Genomic DNA, 26,071 nt, shown 5'->3' on the forward strand with positions numbered 1-26,071 from the left:
AGATTTTAAAATTCTCATCCTCATTTTCAAATCCTTCCATGGCCTTGCGCCTCCCCACCTCTGTAATCTCCTCCTCCAACGTATCTGTGCTCCTCCAATTTTGGCCTCTTGCGCATCTCCGATTTTAATCGCTCCACCATTGGCGGCCATGCCTTCAGCCAGCGGTCACGACCCAAGCTCTCGAATTCCTCCCCTAAAACCTCTCCATCTCTTTACCCCTTTCTCTTCCTTAAAGATGCTCCTAAAAACCTATCTCTTTGACCAATCTTTTGGTCATCTCCTTATGTGGCTCAGTGTCAAATTTTATTTGATAAAGCTCCGGTGAAGCACATTGGGATGTTTTACTACGTTAAAGGCACTATATAAATGCGAGTTATTATTGTTTGTTGTTGTACTACACTGACAAAAGTGGAAAAAAACAGAAAGGTTCAAATCAGGGAGAGGCAAGAATACCCAAATAGATTGCAGGGGACCATACCTGTAGAAGGTTACTTTTCCTAATTTCTGTACAAGTTATACGTCCTGTCCATGATCTGTTTACAGTATAAAATATTCTCTGTATGACCTGTGCAATAAGACACGAGATTAAAACATGTAAACAGACCAAATCTGCAGATGATACCAAACTAGGAGAGCCAGTGGAATCAAAGTTGGCAGTCTAGAGATTACAGAATGAGTTAGACAAGATATGTTGAGTGGGTGGAATGGCAGATAAAATCTAATGCAGGCACATGGCAACTGCAGAATAGAAGGAAAAATGGACAACATAAGTCCTCCATGAATGACGCTGAAATAGCAAAGGATGAAACTGAAAGTCTTGGCAAACTCCACACTTAAAATGTCCAAAAAATGCAGAACAACAATCAACAAAGCCAAAAGAATGTTGAACTACGTAACCAAAATATCAGAATACAAGTCAGAGGCAGTCTCCTGCTCAGTGATTGGACCAAACCCCCTCCAATCCCCGATCCAGAGCCTCCTGCCGAACCACCCCCCTCCTCACCAAACTTCTGCCCCGCGAGCTGCTGAAACCCCCCCCCCACCCCCCATCCAGCCTCCTGTCCCGTGATCTGCCGAACCTCCGTCCCCAACCCTCGATCCAGAGCCTCCTGCCCCACGATCTGCCTCACCACCCCTCACCCACCCCCGATCCAGACTCCTGTCCCGCGATCTGCTGAATACCCCTCACCAACCCCTGATCCAGACTTCTGCCCGGTGATCTGCCTCATCCCCCACGATTCTGACTGCTGCACCGCAATCTGCTAAACGCCACCCCCCCCCAATCCAAACTCCTGCCCCGCGATGTGCCGACTCTCCCCATGTTGAGCCGCCATCCCTGCAATAGGATGACCCCTGCCCCCCGCGCCACCAATGTTTCCCTCCCTCCTAATTGCTGGGCTCTGATTCTGCCCCCTCCCTTTTGATTTGATCTTTCAATTGCCGGGGACAGTCCATAATTGTGGCCTTCTGCCTCTGGCTTTCCCAACCAGCAGCTGGCCAGCTGGTCAATGTGGCCAGCTGCCGTTCAGCAAATGGACTTAAAAAAAAAAATGATTGAGGTCCTCTGTTAAGTTCGGAAGGACCTCCGCACCCCAGGATTTCTGGTTCCACCGCGCCCACCCACCCACCCCCCCCCAACCCTGCTCCGGCGCTGCACCCTCACCACTTCCTGAAAATATCAGGGTTAAACGGCCTCCTGTACTGTAAACCTCTGTCGTTTTATGACCCATTGGAGCCATACTTACATTTATGATGAAATTTAATACATGTGCTATGAGTTTTCACTCATTTCCTTCTGTCCCTTCCTGATCTCTTAACCCAACAGGTTTTAGAAAGATGCTTTGGGACATTTACAAGCAGATTAAAATGGAAAGTAAGCAGCTTCCATTTATAAGTTATTAACGACCAACAGTGCTGTAGCAATCTAGTTGGCAGGGTTGAGAGAAACAGATGACAAAAATATCAGCTAATAGTGCTCTAGAAGTACTTACTGTGGTAACATATCGAGTGTGAAATTCTGCTGCCTCTCTAAGAAACGTTAGCCCAGGGTGTGTATTCACCACATCCTACAAAGGAAACCAACAGCTGATCAAGCAATACAGTTCTCATTAACAGCTCCTATTATTTCAAATCATTACCCTCGTTTATATTTTTAATAGCAACTTTAGATCAGAAACACTGCAGCCATATTAATTCCTTTGAAATCTGGAAAACTCTCCCCCAAAAAGCAGCCGAGGCTAGATCAACTGAAAATGTCAAAACTGAGTGACAGATTTTTGTTAGGCATGTTGGGTTATAGAACCAAGGTGGATAGATGGAGTCAGGATACAGATCAGCCATGATCTAATTGAATGGCGGAACAGATTCGAGGGGATGAATGGCCTACATTTGTTCCTATGATTGTAATGAATTAAGACTACAATCTGAGCTCTGCCACTAGATGTTGCAATGTGTTCTAGTGAATATAGTAAAGAATCTTTGATACAAGTTCTGTGCCCAATTTTAGTTATCCAACATGCTCATTAACAAAAATATACTTTTGAATATTTCAATGGCAAAAATTGTGCAAGTTCCTGTGAATCAACCAAAAGCTCAACTAACCCATTAGTTTGGCTCCTGGAGACAAAGCAATTGAGTTGCCTCTGGCTTATTAGAAACCTCCGGGGTGGCAAAACCATTTGGTTGCTGACAGCCAGCCCAAACAGATGGAGCTCTGCTGTTTCTTCCCATACAGGTAAGTGAAGCAATCTCATTACCACTTTTTTAAAAAAAGGAGCTTCCTCAGTTATTTAGTAATGCTGCTGGAGCAAAGAAATTTAAAATAGATTTTTCCGTAGCAAATGCACATGGCCAAGCCACTGGATTATTGCACAAGCAACAATTTAAAGCTACTTTTCTGGCTCCGAGTCAATGGAAAGGAAAATCGGGCAGAGCGTACAATGGGCTGCCAAATCGCTATTTCCCGCTTGGCTCTACTGCCCAAGACCAATTTCACACCCATGCTCTTTTCACTTTAATTGTTGGAATTAAAAATAATTTCAGGTATTTAAGCAAGTGTAAGGGCAGGGGAGGAACGAACAAAAGGGAAGGCCTGTGAAAGGGTGGAAGGCAGAAGAGATTAAGAGACAAAAGGACTGACGGTACAAGTCTAAAGGAGATAGTAATGGGACAAGTTAAGAAACAAAAGATGAGTCCAGATAGGGTGTGAATAGAGATGGCAGAATCATCAACAGCTGCCATGGAAAAGAGAGAAAAAAAACAGAAAAAGAGAAAAAATATTGCGGCAGAGGTTATGGTTTGAAATTGTTGAACTCCATGTTGAGTTCCGAAGGCTGTGAAAGGTGCTATATAGCTACAAGCTCTTCCTTCTTTATATGAATGAGCTCATTTGTACACTTGTTGCTCAACTCAGATACTTTTAATTTCTTCCACGGGGCAAAACTATATAAGGAACACAATAAATATCTATGTACCTTGTGCAAGGGCAACAGCGAATATGCCATCAGAACAATTTGATAGTACCTTGCAAATATACTGACAATCATCCCATGTGTAACAGGCTACTTTTGCTGTTTTACTGAAAGTATAAGCTGATCTCCAAGGAGGCTGTACCAGGTTGTGGTTGGGAACTTACATTATTTGCAGAGAGGTTTGTGAGGGCTATAGAAGCATTATGGTTTTATTACGAGGTTAGAAACTGCATTCATAAAATCGGCAAACACTTGGGAGAATGGTTATTGATATGATGTGTGACTATGCAATAGTTATAGCGGACAGCTTAGATCTTAGTATAAGGGTACAGGTGTGGTATTGATGCACGAGTACGGTATACAAATGCATGTATATAAGCATATCCAGAATAATGGATGCTTACAGAATTATTAAGACTACAATGCAATTCGGAGCTCTAAAAATGCTATGAACTGCACGAGTACAGTTACTTAAAGTGTTATGATCATCAACAAAATCCCAGAGGTTGAGTTATGATCTTAAAAGCCATCTGAAAAGAAAAGTTGTTTTGAGAAATTGATCCCCTTTTCATTGGAAAAACGTAAGCTGCCTTTTGTAAAGATGTTTACTTACTAATTATATAGTTAGTAAACATTAAATGTCAATCACAAAATGAAAAATGATATGTCCATGTACAATTGTTACTACAGTCTGGGACTCTCTTATCCGGCACCACCCCTCGTCCGGCACCATTCCCAGTCACCGGGTGGCTTATGCGCAGATAAAATGTTTTGGTACTCCCCAATATTCTCTGCTCTCCTGAAGACGGAGACTCCTTCCTCGGTCCGATTCTGAAGGCACTGATTGCCTAAGTGGCCTTGAGGGTGGGTATTCAAGTCGGTGGGGTGGGGAGGTGGGGGAGGGAATAATTATAGTTTGAATTAATTATAATTAAATGCTTGATAAAAAAGCTTTTTTAAAAAAAAATGTTTAAACATCCCCCGGCTAATTTTTCGCTTGGCCGCTATCTTTCTCCTCGATGCCGCGAACTCCTGCAACCAGAGCCGTCATAGCTCCGCTTACGCTAGGTGGGCTTACTCTTAACACGATCCCGGCTCAGCACACGGATTGCATTGAGTCCCATCGACCTGGCTCCCGCGCCCTGGCTGGGGTCGGGCCGCGTCCTGGGCTGGCAGTTCCTCCCCTCTGCTCCCTGCTGCCATCAGCGTTCCCCCTGGGGTTGGGCCGGCGGGCCATGTCCTCGGGCTGGCCGCTCCTCCCCTCCGCTCCCGTCGGTGCTCCCTCTGGGGTCGGGCCGACTCGTCGGGCTGGTCGCTCCTCCCCTCCGCTCCAGTCAGCGCTCACTCTGGGGTTGGGCTGGCGGGCCATGTACTTGGACTGGCCGCTCCTCCCCTCCCCTCCCCGCTGCCCTCGGTGGTCTGCCAAACAAAAATAAAATATCTCTTCATTACTTTCAATGAGTCTTGGATATCATGGTGGGGGGGGGGGGGATCGTGGGGTCGAGGATATCTGTATCGGGGCGGGCTGGCAGTTGTAAAAGAACACGTGACCTCCCCTCGTTCGGCAAAATTCCTTTTCCGGCACAGGCAGGTTCAACCTGTATTTGTATAAACACGATTTGAAGTAGAAAATGCTAGGGAATAAATCCCTATTAAATTACATTACATGACTAGTGAAGTAATGAAAAACAGGCAGATACATTCAAGACCATTTTGGAGACACGAAAAATCAAAAACATTATGTTCAACTAATTTGCTTCCGTACTTCTGCAGTTTCACTTTCAGATAGCTCCCGCAAATAACTTTACCACATTATTTAGAGAATAAATAATGTTACAAAGGTAATAGAAAGCAAAATGAATTGCAAATCACTGGAGGGATTTCCAGGTACAAAAAATTGGAGTAGTGTAATGACATGCTGAAGAAGTGATACAGGGTTGTAGCACACGAGTACGCTTTCAAAACATAGAAAGTAGGTGCAGGAGTAGGCCATTTGACCCTTCAAGCCTGCACCACATTCACTATGATCACGGCTGATCATGCAACTTCAGTACCCTATTCCTGCTTTCCCTCCATACCCCTTGATCCCTTTAGTCGTAAAGGCCACATCTAACTCCCTTTTGAATATATGTAATGAACTGGCCTCAACAACTTTCTGTGGTAGAGAATTCCACAGGTTCACAATTCTCTGAGTGAAGAAGTTTCTCCTCATCTCAGACCTAAATGGCTTACCGCTTATCCTTAGACTGTGTCCTCTGGTTCTGGACTTCCTGCATCTAACCTGTCCAGTCCCCTCAGAATTTTATATGTTTCGATGAGATCCCCTCTCATCCTTCTAAACTCTAGTGAATACAGGCCTAGTCGATCCAGTCTCTCCTCATATGTGAGTTCTGCCATCCCGGGAATCAGTCTGGTGAACCTTCGCTGCACTCCCTCAATAGCAAGAACGGTCCTTCCTCAGATTAGGAGACCAAAACTGAACACAATATTCCAGGTGAGGCCTCACCAAGACCCTGTACAACTGCAGTAAGACTCCCTGCTCCCATACTCAAGTCCCCTCGCTATGGAGGCCAGCATGTAATTTGCTTTCTTTACTGCCTGCTGTACCTGCATGCCTACCTTCAATGACTGATGTATCATGACACATAGAAACACAGAAACATAGAAAATAGGTGCAGGAGTAGGCCATTCGGCCCTTCGAGCCTGCACCACCATTCAATGAGTTCATGGCTGAACATGCAACATTAGTACCCCATTCCTGCTTTCTCGCCATACCCCTTGATCCCCCTAGTAGTAAGGACTACATCTGACACCTTTCTGAATATATTTAGTGAATTGGCCTCAACAACTTTCTGTGGTAGAGAATTCCACAGGTTCACCACTCTCTGGGTGAAGAAGTTTCTCCTCATCTCGGTCCTAAATGGCTTACCCCTTATCCTTAGACTGTGACCCCTGGTTCTGGACTTCCCCAACATTGGGAACATTCTTCCTGCATCTAACCTGTCTAAACCCGTCAGAATTTTAAACGTTTCTATGAGGTCTCCTCTCATTCTTCTGAACTCCAGTGAATACAAGCCCAGTTGATCCAGTCTTTCTTGATATGTCAGTCCCGCTATCCCGGGAATCAGTCTGGTGAACCTTCGCTGCATTCCCTCAATAGCAAGAATATCCTTCCTCAAGTTAGGAGACCAAAACTGTACACAATACTCCAGGTGTGGCCTCACCAAGGCCCTGTACAACTGTAGTAACACCTCCCTGCCCCTGTACTCAAATCCCCTCGCTATGAAGGCCAACATGCCATTTGCTTTCTTAACCGCCTGCTGTACCTGCATGCCAACCTTCAATGACTGATGTCCCATGACACCCAGGTCTCGTTGCACCTCCCCTTTTCCTAATCTGTCACCATTCAGATAATAGTCTGTCTCTCTCTTTTTACCACCAAAGTGGATAACCTCACATTTATCTACATTATACTTCATCTGCCATGCATTTGCCCACTCGTTTATTCCCACTCTTTGCTTCCTGTCTGCCAACCAGTTCTCTATCCACGTCAATACATACATGTGCCTTAATTTTGCACACTAATCTCTTGTGTGGGACCTTGTCAAAAGCCTTTTGAAAGTCCAAATACACCACATTCACTGGTTCTCCCTTATCCACTCTACTAGTTATACCCTCAAAAAACTCTAGAAGCATGATTTCCCTTTCATAAATTTATGCTGAATTTGTCCGATCCTGTCACTGCTTTCCAAATGTGCTGCTATTATATCTTTAATAATTGATTAGAACATTTTCCTCACCACCGATGTCAGGCTAACCGGTCTATAATTCCGTGTTTTCTCTCTCCCTCCTTTTTTTAAAAAGTGGGGTTACATTAGCTACCCTCCAATCGATAGGAACAGAACAAGAGTCCATGGAATGTTGGAAAATGAACATCAATGCATCTACTATTTCTAGGGACATTTCCTTAAGTACTCTGGGATGCAGAGTATCAGGCCCTGGGGATTTATCGGCCTTCAATTCCCCTAACACCATTTCCTGACTAATAAGGATTTCCCTCAGTTCCCCCTTCTCGCTAGACCCTCGGTCCCCTAGTATTTGAGGGGTTATTTGTGTCTTCCTTAGTGAAAACTGTATTTGTACAATTGATCTGCCATTTCCTTGTTCCCCATTATGAATTCCCCTGATTCTGACTGCAAGGGACCTACATTAGTCTTCACTAATCTTTTTCTCTTCACATATCTGTAGAAGTTTTTGCAGTCAGTTTTTATGTTACTCTCATATTCTATTTTCCCCCTCCTAATTAAACCCTGCTGAATTCTAAATTTCTTCCAGTCCTCAGGTTTGCTGCTTTTTCTGGCCAATTTATATGCCTCTTCCTTGGATTTAACACTTTCCCTAATTTCCCATGTTAGCCATGGTTGAGCCACCTTCCCTTTTTATTCTTACACCACACAGGGATGTACAATTGTTGTATTCATCCACGTTATATTTAAATGTCTGCCACTGCCTATGCACCTTCAACCCTTTAAGTATCATTCTCCATTCTATCCTAGCCAGTTCACATCTCATAACGTCGAAGTTTCCTTTCTTTAAGTTCAGGACCCTAGTCTCTGAATTAACGGTGTCACTCTCCATCTTAATGAAGAATTGTACCATCTCATGGTCACTCTTTCGCAAGGGGCCCTGTACGACGAGATTGCTAATTAATCCTCTCTCATTACACAAGATCCAGTCTAGGATGGCCTGCTCTCTAGTTGGTTCCTCGACATATTGGTCTAGAAAATCATCCCTTATACACTCCAGGAAATCCTCCTCCACAGTATTGCTACCAGTTTGGTTAGCCCAATCAATATGCAGATTAAAGTCACCCATGATAACTGCTATACCCTTATTATACTCTTTAAAGGATACCTACTTGGTAAGCTGACAATCTCTTTTTGCAAGTCATTTAGACGCAGAAGACTGCGCTAAGCACTCCAGCCAATGGAAGAGAAATTTTGTTTTTAAACTAAATCCATCATAAAAAGGTCAAGTTAATCCATCCCATTCTTAAACAGTACAGTAGCCAATGCCAGAGCAGCATTGGAAGAGCTTTGGGAACAGTTTGCCTGTCTGCGATACTAGCACCTAGGGCATGATGCTTGCAGGATACAAGGCGGGTAGGAAGCTCGGAGGAACATTTTGGGAAGGTGGGAAAATAAATAATTAGAAAGTTAACACTCCAATGGAATATTACATTGGTGATAGTATAATGGGTATCCATTATCTTATGCAAAAATCATTCAAATTAATTTTAATACTTCCCCGTCCCATAAAAAGACACCAACAGTAAATCACGACTTCTGCAATATCCATATATATGAGAGTAGGCGTGTCCTGAAGTATTAAAAAACCTTTCAAGTATTAGAGTGTTAGCCTATATCTCAATATACAAATAGTAAGTAAATAGTTCAGAAAGTACACGATGAATGCAAAATACAGTATCTGCATTCGAAGATATTGTGTTAGAAAAAAAGTCTTTTTAGATTTCGTCTACTGGCACCAATACAGATTGCACATTTTTCAAACAAGAGTGCCAATTATGCAATGCTTGGGAAGGATAACTTTCTGCCAGACCCAGTCGACACTGCCCTCACCCCCACAAAATGAATTCAGTGTTCACTAATCAAAGGTTGATCTCTCAATTCCCATTATATTGCACAGTGATAAACAGCACTGTGTCCTTATTTCTCCAATACTAAAAAGTTGCTAAACTGAACTTTTGCATTAAAAAAAAATTGCCAAGGGAAAAAACTGACCTTGAAAGTTGCATTGATTAAGATGGTATGTTTACTTATAAACTGTTTCCATGCATTTTAAATGGGAAGGTGAGGCTCCACTCAGAAACCTAACCACCTTGAATGAAGCAATATATAGAACACATAAATCAATGCTTTAAGGGTTACCAGAAGAAATTGATTTCACTCTGAACAGATTTTTATTTCATTTATCAAAAGAGTCAGATCAAATGTCACCAGCTCATGATGCAAAAAGAAAGATCAGATGCCAGAATTAATTACTTCACTGAAATAACTTCTGCAGTCTCCCCATCAACTGCTGGCTTGATGGCAGCATCCACATCCAAAAAAAGAACTTTGAATAGTGATGGGTGAAAAAGTATAAAACAATTTACAAGTGGGCAAAACAAGCAGTGCAACCTCTATTTTTTAATCTTGGATCCGGGGGTATTAAAGATAGGGGGTGTTGGGGGGGAAAAAATATATTTTTTAAAATAAAAAACAATTTTTGGCCCAGTTCTCAAAAAGCCGTTGTTACTACAGGTATTGCACATTTTCGCAGTTACTTTTTATTCACCATGGTTTGAACTTTAGGTTCAGAAACGTGAAAAAAAAAAAGGAGATTTGTTGGGGTAGATTTTCTATGATATACCGTGCCATTTGCAGTAAAATGCCCCAAAAATCATTAAGCTACAGCTCTTTGACGGCTGGCATGGACACGATTGGCCAAAATGGACTCCTTCTGCGCTGTAAATGTTTTGTTTCTACCAAAGGCTATTTTGCACAAGTGTGGCATGAGGAAAAGGCCATTTGGTTTATAGAAAATCATCGATCTAAATAGTGTTGCATAAATAGTCCATGATCCCTAAAAGATAATCAAGCAAAAGCCCAATTATTTACCCATCTCTACCATACAACACTGGCCTAATGCCCACTGCAAATACCTCTGGCCTCCTCCAAATGAGGAATGCAGGAACCATAGGCTCTCATGGACTATTTAATCTTCAGTTTTCACCTACCCCTGTAACTAGATATTTAATGATCGCCTTCTATGAAGGAGTTATGTCTACATAGAACCAAATACTTTTGCTAGAATAATGGGCACTTGTGGAACAGACTTCTAAGTGGTGCAGGTGAAATTCTATCAAAGTCCAGCTCTGCTTGAGGATTCTTCAGTTAAGCTTTGTGTCTTGTAATCTGCGCTTGCAGTCACAAGTCAAACAGTCCTCTTCATCGTCATAGATAGTCCCTCATGATCGAGGAAGACTTGCTTCCACTCCTGAAATGAGTTCTTTGGTGACTGAACCGTCCAATACGAGAGCTACAGAGGGGACAGATAGTCATTGAGGGGAGGGGTGGGTGGGACAGGTTTGCCGCACGCTCTTTCTACTGCCTGCGTTTAATTTCTGCATGCTCTCGGCGTTGAGACTCGAGGTGCTCAGCGCCGTCTCGGATCCACTTCCTCCACTTAGGGTAGTCTTGGGCCAGGGACTCCCAGGTGTCAGTGATTATGTTGCACTTTATCAGGGGGGCTTTGAGGGTGTCCTTGTAATGTTTCTGCTGCCCACCTTTGGCTCGTTTGCCGTGAAGGAGCTCCGAGTAGAGCACTTGCTTTGGGAGTTTCGTGGCTGGCATGCGGACTATGTGGCCTGCCCAGCAGAGCTGATGGAGTGTGGTCAGTGATTCAATGCTGGGGACGTTAGCCTGAATGAGGACGCTGATGTTGGTGCGCCTGTCCTCCCAGGATCTTGCAGAGACATCGTTGGTGATATTTCTCCAGCAACTTGAGGTGTCTACTGTGCACGGTCCATGTCTCTGAGCCATACAGGAAGACAGTCCTGTCGACCTTGAGCTTGGTCCTCTTACATCTACAACTATAACCTGAGTATTTTATAGACCTGGATATGCCTCACATCATCTTTACTCAATGAAAACCGATTCACATCTGGAAGTCGCTCATAACCAAGAGCAATAAACCCCAGAATTGTCCTGGTCACATTTTCAAGGCACTCCACCACATCGTCCTTTTATAGGTATGTCTAAAATGATACAGTATTTCAAATGCATACAAAATTAAGAATAATTTATGCTGGTTTAGAGTCAAATATGTGCCTCAGTATTGATTTACTTTTAATAGAAAAAAAAACTTGCATTTATACAGCATTGTTTACATCTTCAGGGCTGTCTAAAGCATTTCAAAGCCAATTAATTCATTTTGAAGTGCTGTCATTGTTGCTATGTAGGCAAATGCAGTAACACAGCAAGATTCCACAAAGAACAAATGAGATAAATAACTAGTTAATCTGTTTTGGTAGTGTTGATTGAGTGTTGTGTTGTTCCAAACACTGGGAGGACTCCATTTCTCTTCTTTGTATAGTGCCTGCCATGAGATATTTCACGCTTCCTTGAACAGGCAGACAGAGCCTTGGTTGAATGTCTCACCTGAAAGATGGCACTTCCAATGCAGCATCTACTCAGCACTGCATTTAAGTGCAGCCTAGGTTATGTGCTCAAGCTCTACATGGGGCTTTGTTGACAATAGTTGATGTCGATTAGAATCTTTTAGTAAGTAAATGTAAAAAATTAAATCTAAGTCTTCTCCACATTTGTTAAAGGACAATGCTTCCCCGGTTCCTATTTTAATATTTGCCTGCCTTAAAATCAGGTATTACTCAGCTCATCTGCTAATCTTTTGGAATGCTGTTTATCTTTGTTATATTAGTTTCCTAGCTATGTGGTTTGGCTTGGTTTCAGCAGTAAATAATGAGACAAAATTTACTCTCCTCCAAAACATTTATGAAGACCGTCAAATAGTATTAACAGAGGAGAGGGCAGAATAGAACTTTGCTAGTTACTGCCCCCTTCCCATCACAGCTAAATCGCTTTTCAGCCTAGCAAGCTAACTTGAAATTAATTCAGAGTCTTAACCTTATTTTAAAAGACTTGCATGAAGAATGTTATCAAATTGCTTTCTAAAAATTCCAATGCAAAACCTGTGGGAAAGCCCTCACCCACTAATTAAGATACTTTTCCAAAGAATATGCTCAATACTCCTTGATTACTCTTTATGGCTTCTGTGCTATGTAGATGAGGGTTGGTAACATTTCACAAAATACTCAAGAAAAAACAAAATAAGTTATAAAATCCAGCACCTGTATCAATGGAATGAAGTCCTCTTGCTCCAAGTAACTGCATCCAGGCTTTGCCAGAAGACACAGGAATTTAGATGCATCATCATGGCAGTTCTGCAAGATCCTACAATTTTTTAAGGAGAAAGACATTTATTTCTAATTTTTTGGGGGAATTGTTATTAAATTCCATCATTTTTTTTTTCTCCGTGTAATTAAGTAAATCAGTTGACTTGCAAACCATTTATATGTTTCTCTGATATAAGGAGCAAGTTTACTCCTGTCTTGGCTGGCCAACTGGAGGCTGTGCTTTATGTCAAGCCCATGTCCATAAATGCATCTGTGTGCCACACAAAGTGGGCATAAATGACAAGAGTAAAGTTATTGTTCATAGTGTAAGCATTTCCCCCTGCCACAAGCTATGTGAGGAGATTTAGCCCTTCCCTTCGCTTTTTAAACCCTGCTCTTCAGATTTTCACTTGCCACTACACCATCATTTGATAAGTTGGTCTAAAAACAAGAGTATGGGATCATAAAAGACAATTAGACCCAGCAAGCTCACGATGTAGCCAAAGTTCATTCATTAGGTACAGCTTTCAAAAGAGAAATACAAGGGTAAAACAAAAAGTTTCTCCCCCTTCCCTAGATAATTATGCATAAATGTCAGAATATCAATCTATGATTAATATCAGTGTTATTGGGCCCAAAATTGTCCCTCCGGTTTTTTCGGCACACTTACGTGAGGTGCACCGACTTCCTGCGCTCAAAACAGTGGCGAAAAAATATTCCCGTCTGCCACTCTCCCGGGGCTTGGCGCGACGTGGCAGGTCCATTGGGGGGCGGAGCTAGGACCCTGCGCCTAAAAGAGTGCCGGCAGCTGTCCGCATGCGCAGAAGAGCGTTCGCGCATGCACAGTAGCTCCTCCCATGATTGTGATGATGCGTGCCTGCAGCGTGGGACCCTACGCGTCCTGCCTTATCCCGGGCCAAGTGGCCTGCCGCTGCCTTCCTGCGTTGAGGGCTACAAGAAACAGGTTGGTGCAGGGACACTTTTGATCCGGAGGGGGGGGGGGAAGGGGAGGGGGAAGGAAAGTTTCTTTAAATGATTTAGAAAAAATCCCTGTCAATGGCACAATGCAACTGGCTGTTAAAGAGGCGAGAATGACTAGAGAAAATTTTCCTTAGGTTTGGTCTCTCAGTACCAGTAAATATCTGGTTGTGGCTTTTGTTTTGGTAGTAATCATGACTTAGGTCAATTTAAAAAAATCCCACCAATTCTTAGTGAACAACTGCATGGATGCCCGTAGATACCCTGTTGGGAACATTCCATCAGCACCCACGCTGGTGCCTTATTGGGGAGTAACTGCATAGGCACCCTCAGGTACCTTGCGCAAGTGACCATCGTTCATTTGTGTGTAAGCCCGAGCCTTGACAATCGGAGAAAGGCAGGCTATGTGACCACAAGGGACATCACAGCCTGTTCCACTTTTCACCTGACCTCTACACATAGAACAGTTCAAGCAGGCTCAATGGATAGCGACTAGGAGCTGGAACCCCGGTTGATTTTCCGCTCCCTAACCTGATGACAACAAGGCTAGTTGTATTACTCCTATCATTGCACCACCCACGATCACTACCTCATGATGGTGTGATGACACAAGATAACAACTTGCATTAATATAGCCCTGCTAGCAAAATATTTGATTCATAAATGCTTTTATGAAACCCTTTGTCTTCTGATGTAAATGATATTAAAAAGTGAGTTCGAGCCTCGGAGAGGGGGCGGAGCGGGGAGATCGATGCGGCCTAGAAAAGGCCCAGGAGTCCGGAGGTTCGGGAGTTCAAATGTCGGAGAGGAGGCGGAGCGGGGAGATCGAGGCAGCCTACAAAAGGCCAGCCGGTGCAGCTGCAGCAGGGAGGCAAAAAAGTAGAAAGAAATCGAAAGGTGATGTCACAGCCAAGGGTGTAAGTGATTGGTAAGTAGTTTTTCTTTTTTCTTTTTCTTTATCAGTAAGTAACCTTTAGCATTGTTATTGCCCAATTAAGTTTATCTAAGGGTTAAGTCATGGCAGGAGAGCTCGGACACGTGTTATGCTCCTCCTGTACTATGTGGGAAGTCAGGGACGCTTCCGGTGTCCCTGACGACTACGTGTGCGGGAAGTGCATCCGCCTGCAGATCCTGACAGAACGCATTGCGGCACTGGAGTTGCGGATGGATTCACTCTGGAGAATCCACTATGCTGAGAATGACGTGCATAGCACATTTAGTGAGTTGGTCACACCGCAGGTAAAGGGTACACAGCCAGATAGTAAATGGGTGACCAAAAGGAAGAGCAGTGCAAGGAAGGTAGTGCAGGGGTCCCCTGCGGTCATCCCCCTGCAAAACAGATAAACCACTTTGGGTACTGTTGAGGGGGATGACTCAGCAGGAGAAGGCAGCAGCAGCCAAGTTCATGGCACCGTGGGTGGCTCTGCTGCACAGGAGGGGCAGAAAAAAGAGTGGGAGAGCGATACTGATAGCGGATACAATTGTAAGGGGATTAGAAAGGCGTTTCTGCGGCTGCAACCGAGACTCCAGGATGGTATGTTGCCTCCCTGGTGCAAGGGTCAAGGACGTCTCGGAGCGGGTGCAGGACATTTTGAAAAGGGAGCGTGAACAGCTAGTTGTCGTGGTGCATATAGGTACCAACGATATAGGTAAAAAACGGGATGAGGTCCTACGAGACGAATTTAGGGAGCTAGGAGCTAAATTAAAAAGTAGAACCTCAAAAGTAGTACTCTCAGGATTGCTACCAGTGCCACGTGCTAGTCAGAGTACAAATTGCAGGATAGCTCAGATGAATACGTGGCTTGAGGAGTGGTGCAGAAGGGAGGGATTCAAATTCCTAGGGCATTGGAACCGGTTCTGGGGGAGGTGGGACCAGTACAAGCCGGACGGTCTGCACCTGGGCAGGACCGGAACCAATGTCCTAGGGGGAGTGTCTGCTAGTGCTGTTGGGGAAGAGTTAAACTAATATGGCAGGGGGATGGGAACCTATGCAGGGAGACAGAGGGAAATAAAAGGGAGCCAGAGGCAAAAGACAGAAAGGAGAATAGTAAAAGTGGAGGGCAGAGAAACCAAAGGCAAACAAAAAGGGCCACATTATAGCAAAATTCTAAAGCGGCAAAGTGTGTTAAAAAGACAAGCCTGAAGGCTCTGTGCCTCAATGCGAGGAGTATTCGGAATAAGGTGAACGAATTAACTGCGCAGATAGCAGTTACTGGATATGATGTCATTGGCATCACGGAGACTTGGCTCCAGGGTGACCAAGGCTGGGAACTCAACATCCAGGGGTATTCAACATTCAGGAAGGATAGACATAGAAACATAGAAACATAGAAAATAGGTGCAGGAGTAGGCCATTCAGCCCTTCTAGCCTGCACCGCCATTCAATGAGTTCATGGCTGAACATGAAACTTCAGTACCCCCTTCCTGCTTTCTCGCCATACCCCTTGATCCCCCGAGTAGTAAGGACTACATCTAACTCCCTTTTGAATATATTTAGTGAATTGGCCTCAACTACTTTCTGTGGTAGAGAATTCCACAGGTTCACCACTCTCTGGGTGAAGAAGTTTCTCCAGAAAGGAAAAGGAGGCGGGGTGGCATTGCTGGTTAAAGAGGAAATTAATGCAATAGTAAGGAGGGACACTGGCTTGGATGATGTGGAATCGGTATGGGTGGAGCTACGGAATATCAAAGGGCAGAAAACGCTGGTGGGAGTTGTGTACAGGCAACCAAACAGTAGTAGTGAGGTTGGGGACAGCATCAAACAAGAAATAAGGGATGTGTGCAATAAAGGTACAGCAGTTATCATGGGTGACTTTAATTTACATATAGACTGGGCTAACCAGACTGGTAGCAATGCGTTGGAGGAGGATTTTCTGAAGTGTAGTCTGGATGGTTTTCTTGACCAATATGTCGAGGAACCAACTAGAGAGCTGGCCATCCTAGACTGGGTGATGTGTAATGAGAAGGGACTAATTAGCAATCTTGTTGTGCGAGGCCCCTTGGGGAAGAGTGACCATAACATGGTAGAATTCTTGATTAAGATGGAGAGTGACACAGTTAATTCAGAAACTAGGGTCCTAAACTTAAGGAAAGCTAACTTCGATGGTGTGAGGCGTGAATTGGCTAGAATAGACTGGCAAATGATACTTAAAGGGTTGACGGTTGATAGGCAATGGCAAACATTTATAGATCACATGGATGAACTTCAACAATTGCACATCCCTGTCTGGAGTAAAAATAAAACAGGGAAGGTGGCTCAACCATGGCTACCAAGGGAAATTAAGGATAGTATTAGATCTAAGGAAGAGGCATATAAATTAGCCAGAAAAAGCAGCAAACCTAAGGCCAAAAGCAAAAAGAGCCACATTACATCAAAATTCTAAACATAAGAACATAAGTAGTAGGAACAGGATTAGGCCATCTAGCCCCTCGAGCCTGCTCCGCCATTCAACAAGATCATGGCTGATCTAGCCATGGACTCAGCTCCACTTACCCGCCCGCTCCCCGTAACCCTTAATTCCCTTATTGGTTAAAAATCTATCTATCTGTGACTTGAATACATTCAATGAGCTAGCCTCAACTGCTTCCTTGGGCAGAGAATTCCACAGATTCACAACCCTCTGGGAGAAGAAATTCCTTCTCAACTCGGTTTTAAATTGGCTCCCCCGTATTTTGAGGCTGTGCCCCCTAGTTCTAGTCTCCCCGACCAGTGGAAACAACCTCTCTGCCTCTATCTTGTCTATCCTTTTCATTATTTTAAATGTTTCTATAAGATCACCCCTCATCCTTCTGAACTCCAACGAGTAAAGACCATAACATGATAGAATTCTTTATTAGGATGGAGAGTGACACAGTTAATTCAGAAACTAGGTTCCTGAACTTAAGGAAAGGTAACTTTGATGGTTTGAGACTGGCAAATGATACTTAAAGGGTTGACTGTGGATAGGCAATGGCAAACATTTAAAGCTCACATGGATGAACTTCATCAGTTGTACGTCCCTGTCTGGAGTAAAAATAAAACGGGAAGGTGGCTCAACCGTGGCTAACAAGGGAAATTAAGGATAGTGTTAAATCCCAAGGAAGAGGCATATAAATTGGCTAGAAAAAGCAACAAACCTGAGGACTGGGAAAAATTTAGAATTCAGCAGAGGAGGACAAAGGGTTTAATTAGGAGGGGGAAAATAGAGTACGAGAAGAAGCTTGCCGGGAACATAAAAACTGACTGCAGAAGCTTCTATAGATATGTAAAGAAAAAAAGATTAGTGAAGACAAACATAGGTCCCTTGCAGTCAGACTCAGGTGAATTTATATTGGGGAACAAAGAAATGGCAGACCAATTGAACAAATACTTTGGTTCTGTCTTCACGAAGGAAGACACAAATAACCTCTCGAAAATACTATGGAACCGAGGGTCTAGTGAGAAGGAGGAACTGACGGATATCTTTAATGGGCGGGAAATTGTGTTGGGGAAATTGATGGGATTGAAGGCCGATAAATCCTCGGGGCCTGATTGTCTGCATCCCAGAGTACTTAAGGAAGTGGCCCTAGAAATAGTGGATGCATTGGTGATTATTTTCCAATAGTCTATCGACTCTGGATCAGTTCCTATGGACTGGTAGCTAATGTAACATCACTTTTTAAAAAGGGAGGGAGAGAGAAAACGGCCAAGTGTAGACCGGTTAGCCTGACATCAGTGGTGGGGAAAATGTTGGAATCAATTATTAAGGATGAAATAGCAGCGCATTTGGAAAGCAGTGACAGGATCAGTCCAAGTCAGCATGGATTTATGAAAGGGAAATCATGCTTGACAAATCTTCTGGAATTTTTTGAGGATGTAACTAGCAGAGTGGACAAGGGAGAACCAGTGGATGTTGTGCATTTGGACTTTCAAAAGGCCTTTGACAAGGTCCCACATAAGAGATTGGTGTGCAACACTGAAAGCATATATTATTGGTGGTAATGTACTGGCGTGGATTCAGAAATTCTTTTCGTGTGGAGTAAACATCCTGAATTATATTCAATTTTTTTCATCTCTCTCTCTCTCGTCGAGTTGATTGTGGACTAGCAAGAGAATTGGTTGGCAGACAGGAAGCAGAGAGTCGGGATAAACGGGTTCTTTTCGGAATGGGAGGCAGTGACTCATGTAGTGCCGCAGGGCTCAGTGCTGGGACCCCAGCTCTTTACAATATACATTAATGATTCGGATGAAGGAATTGGGTGTAATATCTCCAAGTTTGCAGATGACGCTCAACTGGGTGGCAGTGTGAGTTGTGAGGAGGACGCTAAGAGGCTGCAGGGTGAGTTGGACAGGTTAGGTGAGTGGGCAAATGCATGGCAGATGCAGTATAATGTGGATAAATGTGAGGTTATCCACTTTGGTGGCAAAAACATGAGGGCAGAATATTATCTGAATGGCAGCAGATTAGGAAAAGGGGAAGTGCAACGAGACCTAGGTGTCATGGTTCATCAGTCATTGAAAGTTGGCATGCAGGTACAGCAGGCGGTGAAGAAGGCAAATGGTATGTTGGCCTTCATAGCTAGGGGATTTGAATATAGGAGTAGGGAGGTCCTACTGCAGTTGTACAAGGCCTTGGTGAGGCCTCACCTGGAATATTGTGTTCAGTTTTGGTCTCCTAATCTGAGGAAGGATGTTCTTGCTATTGAGGGAGTGTAGCAAAGGTTCACCAGACTGATTCCAGGGATGGCTGGACTGACATATGAGGAGAGACTGGATCAACTGGGCCTTTATACACTGGAGTTTAGAAGGATGAGAGGGGATCTCATAGAAACGTATAAGATTCTTACGGGACGGGACAGGTTAGATGCGGGAAGAATGTTCCCGATGTTGGTGAAGTCCAGAACCAAGGGACAGAGTCTTAGGATAAGGGGTAGGCCATTTAGGACTGAGATGAGGAGGAACTTCTTCACTCAGAGTTGTTAACCTGTGGAATTCCCTGCCGCAGAGAGTTAGATATGGCCCTTACGACTAAAGGGATCAAGGGTTATGGAGAGAAAGCAGAAAAGGGGTACGGAGGGAATGATTAGCCATGATCTTATTGAATGGTGGTGCAGGCTCGAAAGGCCTACTCCTGCATCTATTTTCTATGTTTCTATGTGCATATTTTATGAAGTTTTATGTAGTGGAATGTGTAAATTATGCAAAAGTTACAGTACAAGATCTGTATTAGTTATTGTGAAGGTGTTTAGTGCTTTGCAAGGTCCTCTCCACTTCCCTCCCCCCGCCCCCCCATCCCCCATCTCTGGCTACCTGTGCTGATTTCTTCACTCTCCGCAAGGGTTTTCTATGCGGCCACATACCCTGGCCTAAGTTAGTTTGCAGCAACCACTAGCTGTGCAAACTGGCTCAAATGGCCAAAACAGTCGTAGGTGGCTGGTAACGCCCACTTTTGAAAAAAAAAAATCCTAACTAACTCACTTACACTACATTGCGCAAATTAAATGTGTAGAATGGGGATTTTTAAGATACTCCAGAAAAATCAAGTTGCGCCCAAAAAAAACAGAGCAACTCCTGGGCAAATTTGGGCCCATTGAAACTGGAAACAGGTGTGCTCCACATATGGTATTTCTAAGTTTAGGACAAGGCAGAAACCACTTCGGTAATGTATATCATCTATGTCTATTTATGCATCCTTCAATCTTGAATTCCTGCCATAGCTCAATAGATTAAAACCATAATGCACTAGGACTCAGACCACAAAGGTCCTAAATTTGATGCACAGCCACTTTCAGCTGGAGCAATGGGTGGGGTCGCTGAAATCTACCCTGGCTAGAGAGGCAAAAAACAAACTCATCCTTTGCCATATTTCCCATTCATAATTACATTCATGGGATCCAAAACTAAAAGTGCACGTGCACAAGATTTGGCTTGGATGCAATAACCCTATGACTAAAGAGCCTGCAAACAATCATAATCTAGGCTGATAAGAGAATGGCCACGTGGGTGAGGTATTGGGGAACTGCTGGTATTAGAGGAATCCTGGCATGAATCACCACTTTTGTGGGAGGAGCGAAAAGAAGGGTGCAAGAATTGCACACTCGCTCGATGAAACAGCTCACCTCAGGAGCTTGCCATGGACCATAACTTCTAAAATGAGACAGTCCAAATGTTATATTTTTAAAACTGTGGCAGTAAAAGATATAACTATCTACTCTGAAAAGCAGTCACTACAATCAAGTCACAGGAATTGCCGAGATACAAACAATGTGGCAGAATCTGATTGAGGACATATATAAAACTTTCTGCTTTAAATAAAGTGGAAAAAAGTAATTCACATACCAAAGAGCATTCCACCAGCCTTCTGATTAGGGCATGTTCATTTCGTAGTTGGATATTTCAAAAATATAATTGGAACAAACTTTCAAATTGTTTAAAAACACTCCCAGTAAAACCCATGTGAAAGTTACATGTTTGCCAGTCTTGAGTACAGCTATCATTTCATGCAGCTTTAATGCCCAATTACATAAGTTTCAGTTTAAATTATTCATATTTGTGAAAGTATAAAAAGATTGTGGAGGTATTTTGCAACTTCAGAAGCTGAGAAATTGTGGAATAATTATAAAATCATGTAGTGAGATATTTAAATTTATTCCAGCTCTGAAGTACGAGTGAAGTTTCACCTATCAGAAATCGCTCGACTAAAGGTTAAAAATATCCTCAGAATTTTTCCTGTTCAATATGGTTTAACTTCAAATGCACAACTTCTCACCAGAAGCGAGACAAAATCTGTGGTTTTATGTGTGACCTCAGTCTTCAAGCTCTAGTTTCATACAGCCAGTTCAGTACCTGCACGTCACAAGGTGTCAAATGTTACACATCCTATCTGCTGCTGTACTAAAAAGACCACAAACTGCTGAAAATTAATTTGAAAAAAATCTATTCATGTTTTCTCTAAAGTTCCTTCTGTCAGTTAATTACTAAATTTAAATAGACAGCAAATGGCAGTGCAGAGCAGTTAATGGTACCTGGAGTAGTGTTTCTCCCCACCACATCCCAATTAATTCAAATCTAAATGCAAGTTTGTTCAATAAAAGTAAGTAATGAACCCGGTACTACAAGTTGAGACTCAGAATTAAGCAACATACAAGAGAACAAAATGCTTACTTTCTCCACGTTGCGATGAACTTGTGAACAGATACAAATCCTGTTCTTTCCCCGCCAGCAGCACAAAACAATGGAGCTTTCCAATACAGAGGGCAGTCGCACACCTTTTAAACAAAGAAAGACTTTAAAACAAAGAAAGACTTTAAAAAAGCGCTTTACAGCCAATTAAGTACTTTTGGAGTGTAGTCACTGTTGTAATGTGGGAAACACGGCAGCCAATTTGCACACAACAAACTCCCACAAACAGAAATGTGATACCGACCAGATAATCTGTTTTTTTGATATGTCGATTGAGGAATAAATATTGGCCAGGACACCGGGGAGAACTCCCCTGCTTTTCTGCGAAATAGTGCCATGGGATCTCTTACATCCATTTGAGAGAGTAGACGGGGCCTCGGTTTAAGGTCTCATCCGAAAGACGGCACCTCCAACAGTGCGGCACTCCCTCAGCACTGCAGTGGAGTGTCAGCTTAGATTTTTTTGTGTTACAAGTTCCTGGAGTGGTACTTGGAACCAACAACGTTCTGACTCAGAGGCGAGCGTGTTACCCACTGAGCCACGGCTGATACTACAAACGATAAGCCAGTCATTAAACCAGGAATTTTAATTTACAGTACAGAAATAGTGCTACAGAAAGATTGGTTACAAGTGAAGAAAACAGAACCACAGCAAAGACAAAATAAGAACTGGAAATACTCAGCAGGCCAGACAGCATCCTTGCAGAAATAAAAGTTGGTGTTTTAAGTCTTGGGCACTTCCTTGGGACTTGATATTAAAGATGAGCAGCATTTAAAAAGGAACAGAACAAGGAAAGGGGCGGGGGCACGAAATCACAAAGTAAATAAATAGAATGATCCGAGAAGTGCTTGGGTGGAGAATAGGCGATGTTTAAATGGCAGAAGTGATAGAATGTACAGCTCAGAAACCGGCCACTTGGCCCAACTGGCCTCTGCCAGTGTTTATACTCCACATCCACCCTATCGAGCTCCTTAATAATTTTAAAGGCCTCCATCAGGTCGTCTCAAGTTTCTTTTTCAGATAAAAGAGCCCCAGGATTTCTCAATCTTCCCTGATAGGTACATCATCTCTGGTAACATACTTATGAATTCTTTCTGCACTTTTCCCAGTGCTTCAATATCCTACTTGTATTGTGGAGACCAGAACTGTACACATTATTCCAACTGTTGTCTAATCAAGATTCTATATACATTTAACATGACTTCCCTGTTATTCCTCTAGGAATTAACCCCAGTACTTTGTTTGCACTCTTTATGGCCATTGCTATTTTTTTTTTTTTTTTTTTTTAGAGATTTGTGTATCCGTAGTCCCAAGCTCCCTGTTACATACCATTTCAATTCCCTGTCCCACTCTCACCCTGACTTCTGTCTCTTTGGCCTTTGACATTGTTCCAAAGAAGCTCAACGGAAGCTTGAGGAACAGCAACTCTCCTTTCTACTAGGCACTTTGCAGTCCTCTATCCTTAATATTGACTTTACCAATGTCAGACTTTAACTACAACTCCCATTTCCTCTCTGGAAGTGTGGGATGGAAGTGCTAGCGTTTCCTGGAATGGAGGGAGGGAATGTGTCAGTATTTTTGCTGGGGGGGGGTCAGGGGAAGAGCGGGGTGGGTGGTGGAGCTCTCCATTAGAACTCTACTGACAGGGTGTCGATCTGCTTCTTTTGTTGTCTGTCCGTTTCTCTCCCTTCCCCCCCCCCCCCCCACAAAACCAGTTTTGAGGCCCCTGGAGTCTGCAGCACTGTACTGGTTTTTGTTACTTTCCTTTCTACCCGTCTCTATTCACACACTCTTAATAGCCTGTAAATGTCTTGATTTCTCTCTTCATGCCTCCTTTCGTCTTCTGCTGCTACCACTTCTGCCATTTAACCATCGCCTGTTCTCCACACAAGGACTTCACAGGTCATTCAATCTCTTTTCATGTTGCTTTTTTCTCCCTTTCCTTGTTTGGATCCCTTTTTCAAAGGCTGTTTATCCACAAAATCATCCAGTCCTCAAGAATGGCCCAAGACCTCAACCATTAACTTGTGTTTTTCCAGTTACTGCCTGACCCAAATGTGATAGTCGAGGCAATTAAAAAAATATACAATCATGCACACTATAACCTGCTGTTAGTCTTTCGCATCTTTCATACAAGGCTTCAGAGAGGTCTCTAAATTTGCTACAGCAGGTATACGTTGTACATGAACATATCTGGGCACCTGGGTTTCAGAATCATTCTCCAATGTAAATTGGTGTGTTTTACATGTTACATTGTACAGACAGATAACAAACTAGATTAATATTTGCAGTCTGCTTAAAAGAAGCATCGGCTTGGCTGTGGCTGCCACATCTGCCCTTTCCCCGACAAGCCAAACTTTCTCCAAGGCTTTCCCCTCCCTAGCCCTCAACCTACACCTTTCTCTGGTTTCTCTCCCAACAACCCTAATGCCCTCTCCAAAGTCGTCTTGTCCATGAAACCCACCTCTTTCTCTTGACCATATTCCTGCTTAACTGTTAACCACCCAATTCCCTTCCTTGTCCCCATGATAGCAGACATTGTAATTAGTCCCTCTCCTCCGGTACCATCTTCTTCCCTTTCATCACCACCACGCAAAAAAAAAAAATCATTGACCTCCCACACCTCCCGGTCCTTGCAAACTACCACCCCATCTCCAACTTCCTTGAGTGTGTTGTCGCCTCCTAAATCCGTGCACCTCTTTCCCGCAATCCATGTTTAAATCTCTCCAACCAGGTTTCTGCACCGCCACAGCACTAAAATGGCCCTAATCAAAATCACAAATGACATCCTCTGTGACTGTGGTGCTTCTCGCCCTTCTGAAACCTTTCACATGATTAACCACACCTTTCTCCTCCAATGCTTTTCCTCCATTATCCACTTCAGTGCCCTGTCATCGTTTGGTTCCTCTCTTGCCTGTGATGTAGAGGACTGAGCCACACACCATGAGGGTCCCAGATTTGGACTCGTCTGTGGTGAATTAACAAATGAGAGATGGTGGCTGTAGCTCTACCTTCGTTCTCAACGTCCCTGAACTACAGTGGCAAAAAAACAAAACTGTCAATGCACTGGTCACCATCTAGCAACTACTGCAGTTAGTAGTTTTGGTAATATTGGCCGCTATTACAATTACGGATGGCTGTCATAGCTGCCAGACTGCCCACAGGACAACCAGCCACTTGGGCATAGTACCATAGTTGCCAATTGTAGGACAAGGAGTCAGCTTGAATCATTGCCATTAGGAGAGGATGTATTAAAAAAAAGCACATACGGATTGTGGAGTAGTCTTCTGAAGGTTTATATTATACTGACTATATAATTAAAATTACAAATGGGAATTATAAGTACCAACATTATCTTTCAGTTGTCCTTAGTTACTTTAAAGCTGGATCTTAGAGGAAAGCCAGCAGCTAACATTTGTTCAAAATCGTGAGGGTCTACACAGAGTAGGCGGAAGGATCGAGAACCAGAGGACACAGATTTAAGGTGATTAGCAGCAGAACTAAAGGCGACAGGAGGAAAAACTTTTTTTTTTTTTTTTTAAACACAGCGAATGGTTAGGATCTAGAATTCATTGCCTGAAAGGGTGGTGGAGGCAGATTCAATCATGGCTTTCAAAGGGAAATTGGATAAGTACCTGAATGAAAAAGATGTGCAGGGCTACGAGGAAAGGGCGAGGGAGTGTGATGGGCTCGACGGGCCAAATGGCCTCCTTCCATGCTGTAACCATTCTATAATTCAGTATAGAATCTCCCTTTAAATGACATGAATGAGGAACAGCGAGCTGAAGACAGCACTCGCGATTCCACACCATCATGAACTCACAGCCTGAAAGGGTGGTCGAGGCAGAACTCCTCAACGCATTTAAGAAGTACTTGGATACGTGCTTGAAGTGCTGTAACCAGCAGGGTTATGGACCTAGAACTGGAAAATGGGATTAGGCTGGATAGCTCTTTTGCGGGCAGCACAGACACAATGGGCCGAATGGCCTCGTTCTGTGCCGTAAATTTCTGTTATTCTGTCTTCTCCCAAGCTGCAGTTAATCTACATTTCAATAATGGTAACGGAGTGCCAGATAGATACCAGTATATGTACAGATATTTGCCATTAAAATACTGGGGTATTACATGGCAAATCAGTGGCATATACTTCCTTTTTGGGAGGTATTTATAGTGCATCAAGGAGTTTGTAAAAGGTAAATGCAGAAATCAGCACAGAATCAGATGATGGATGAGAGATAGTGATGGCAGAGGTAGACACAAAACATTTGTTCATGGCTTCATTTTTGTCAATTGTATTTTTGATATTCTACCACACACATCATCAAAAAAGATACATACAAAGAAACAAAGATCTACACCGCCCCCATAAAACACTCCTCAGTGCACACAAGCAGATGCCACCCACACAAAAATGCATCCTAGCAAGCAGAGGCCCATATCAACTACACCTCAATGCACAAAGGCACAGACACCACCCACACAAAAACACAAATTGACCCAACACAT

The 26,071-nt window shown here is 43.4% G+C and overlaps 1 protein-coding gene across 3 annotated transcripts in view; it reads right to left on the minus strand.

Moving 5' to 3' along the window:
• ppp2r3b (protein phosphatase 2, regulatory subunit B'', beta) overlaps positions 1-26,071 on the minus strand; it is a 159,203-nt gene that overhangs the window by 26,671 nt on the left and 106,461 nt on the right. For all 3 annotated transcript variants that reach the window (XM_070892498.1, XM_070892499.1, XM_070892500.1), the window contains 4 exons: positions 21,548-21,651; positions 12,403-12,505; positions 1,992-2,066; positions 479-565 (listed from right to left, as the gene is read on the minus strand). In XM_070892498.1, the coding sequence (XP_070748599.1) occupies positions 479-565; positions 1,992-2,066; positions 12,403-12,505; positions 21,548-21,651 (369 nt within the window). The remainder of the gene's footprint in view (positions 1-478; positions 566-1,991; positions 2,067-12,402; positions 12,506-21,547; positions 21,652-26,071) is intronic.

Source organism: Pristiophorus japonicus, chromosome 10 (genome assembly GCF_044704955.1).
Source record: "Pristiophorus japonicus isolate sPriJap1 chromosome 10, sPriJap1.hap1, whole genome shotgun sequence".
NCBI lineage: Eukaryota > Metazoa > Chordata > Chondrichthyes > Pristiophoridae > Pristiophorus > Pristiophorus japonicus.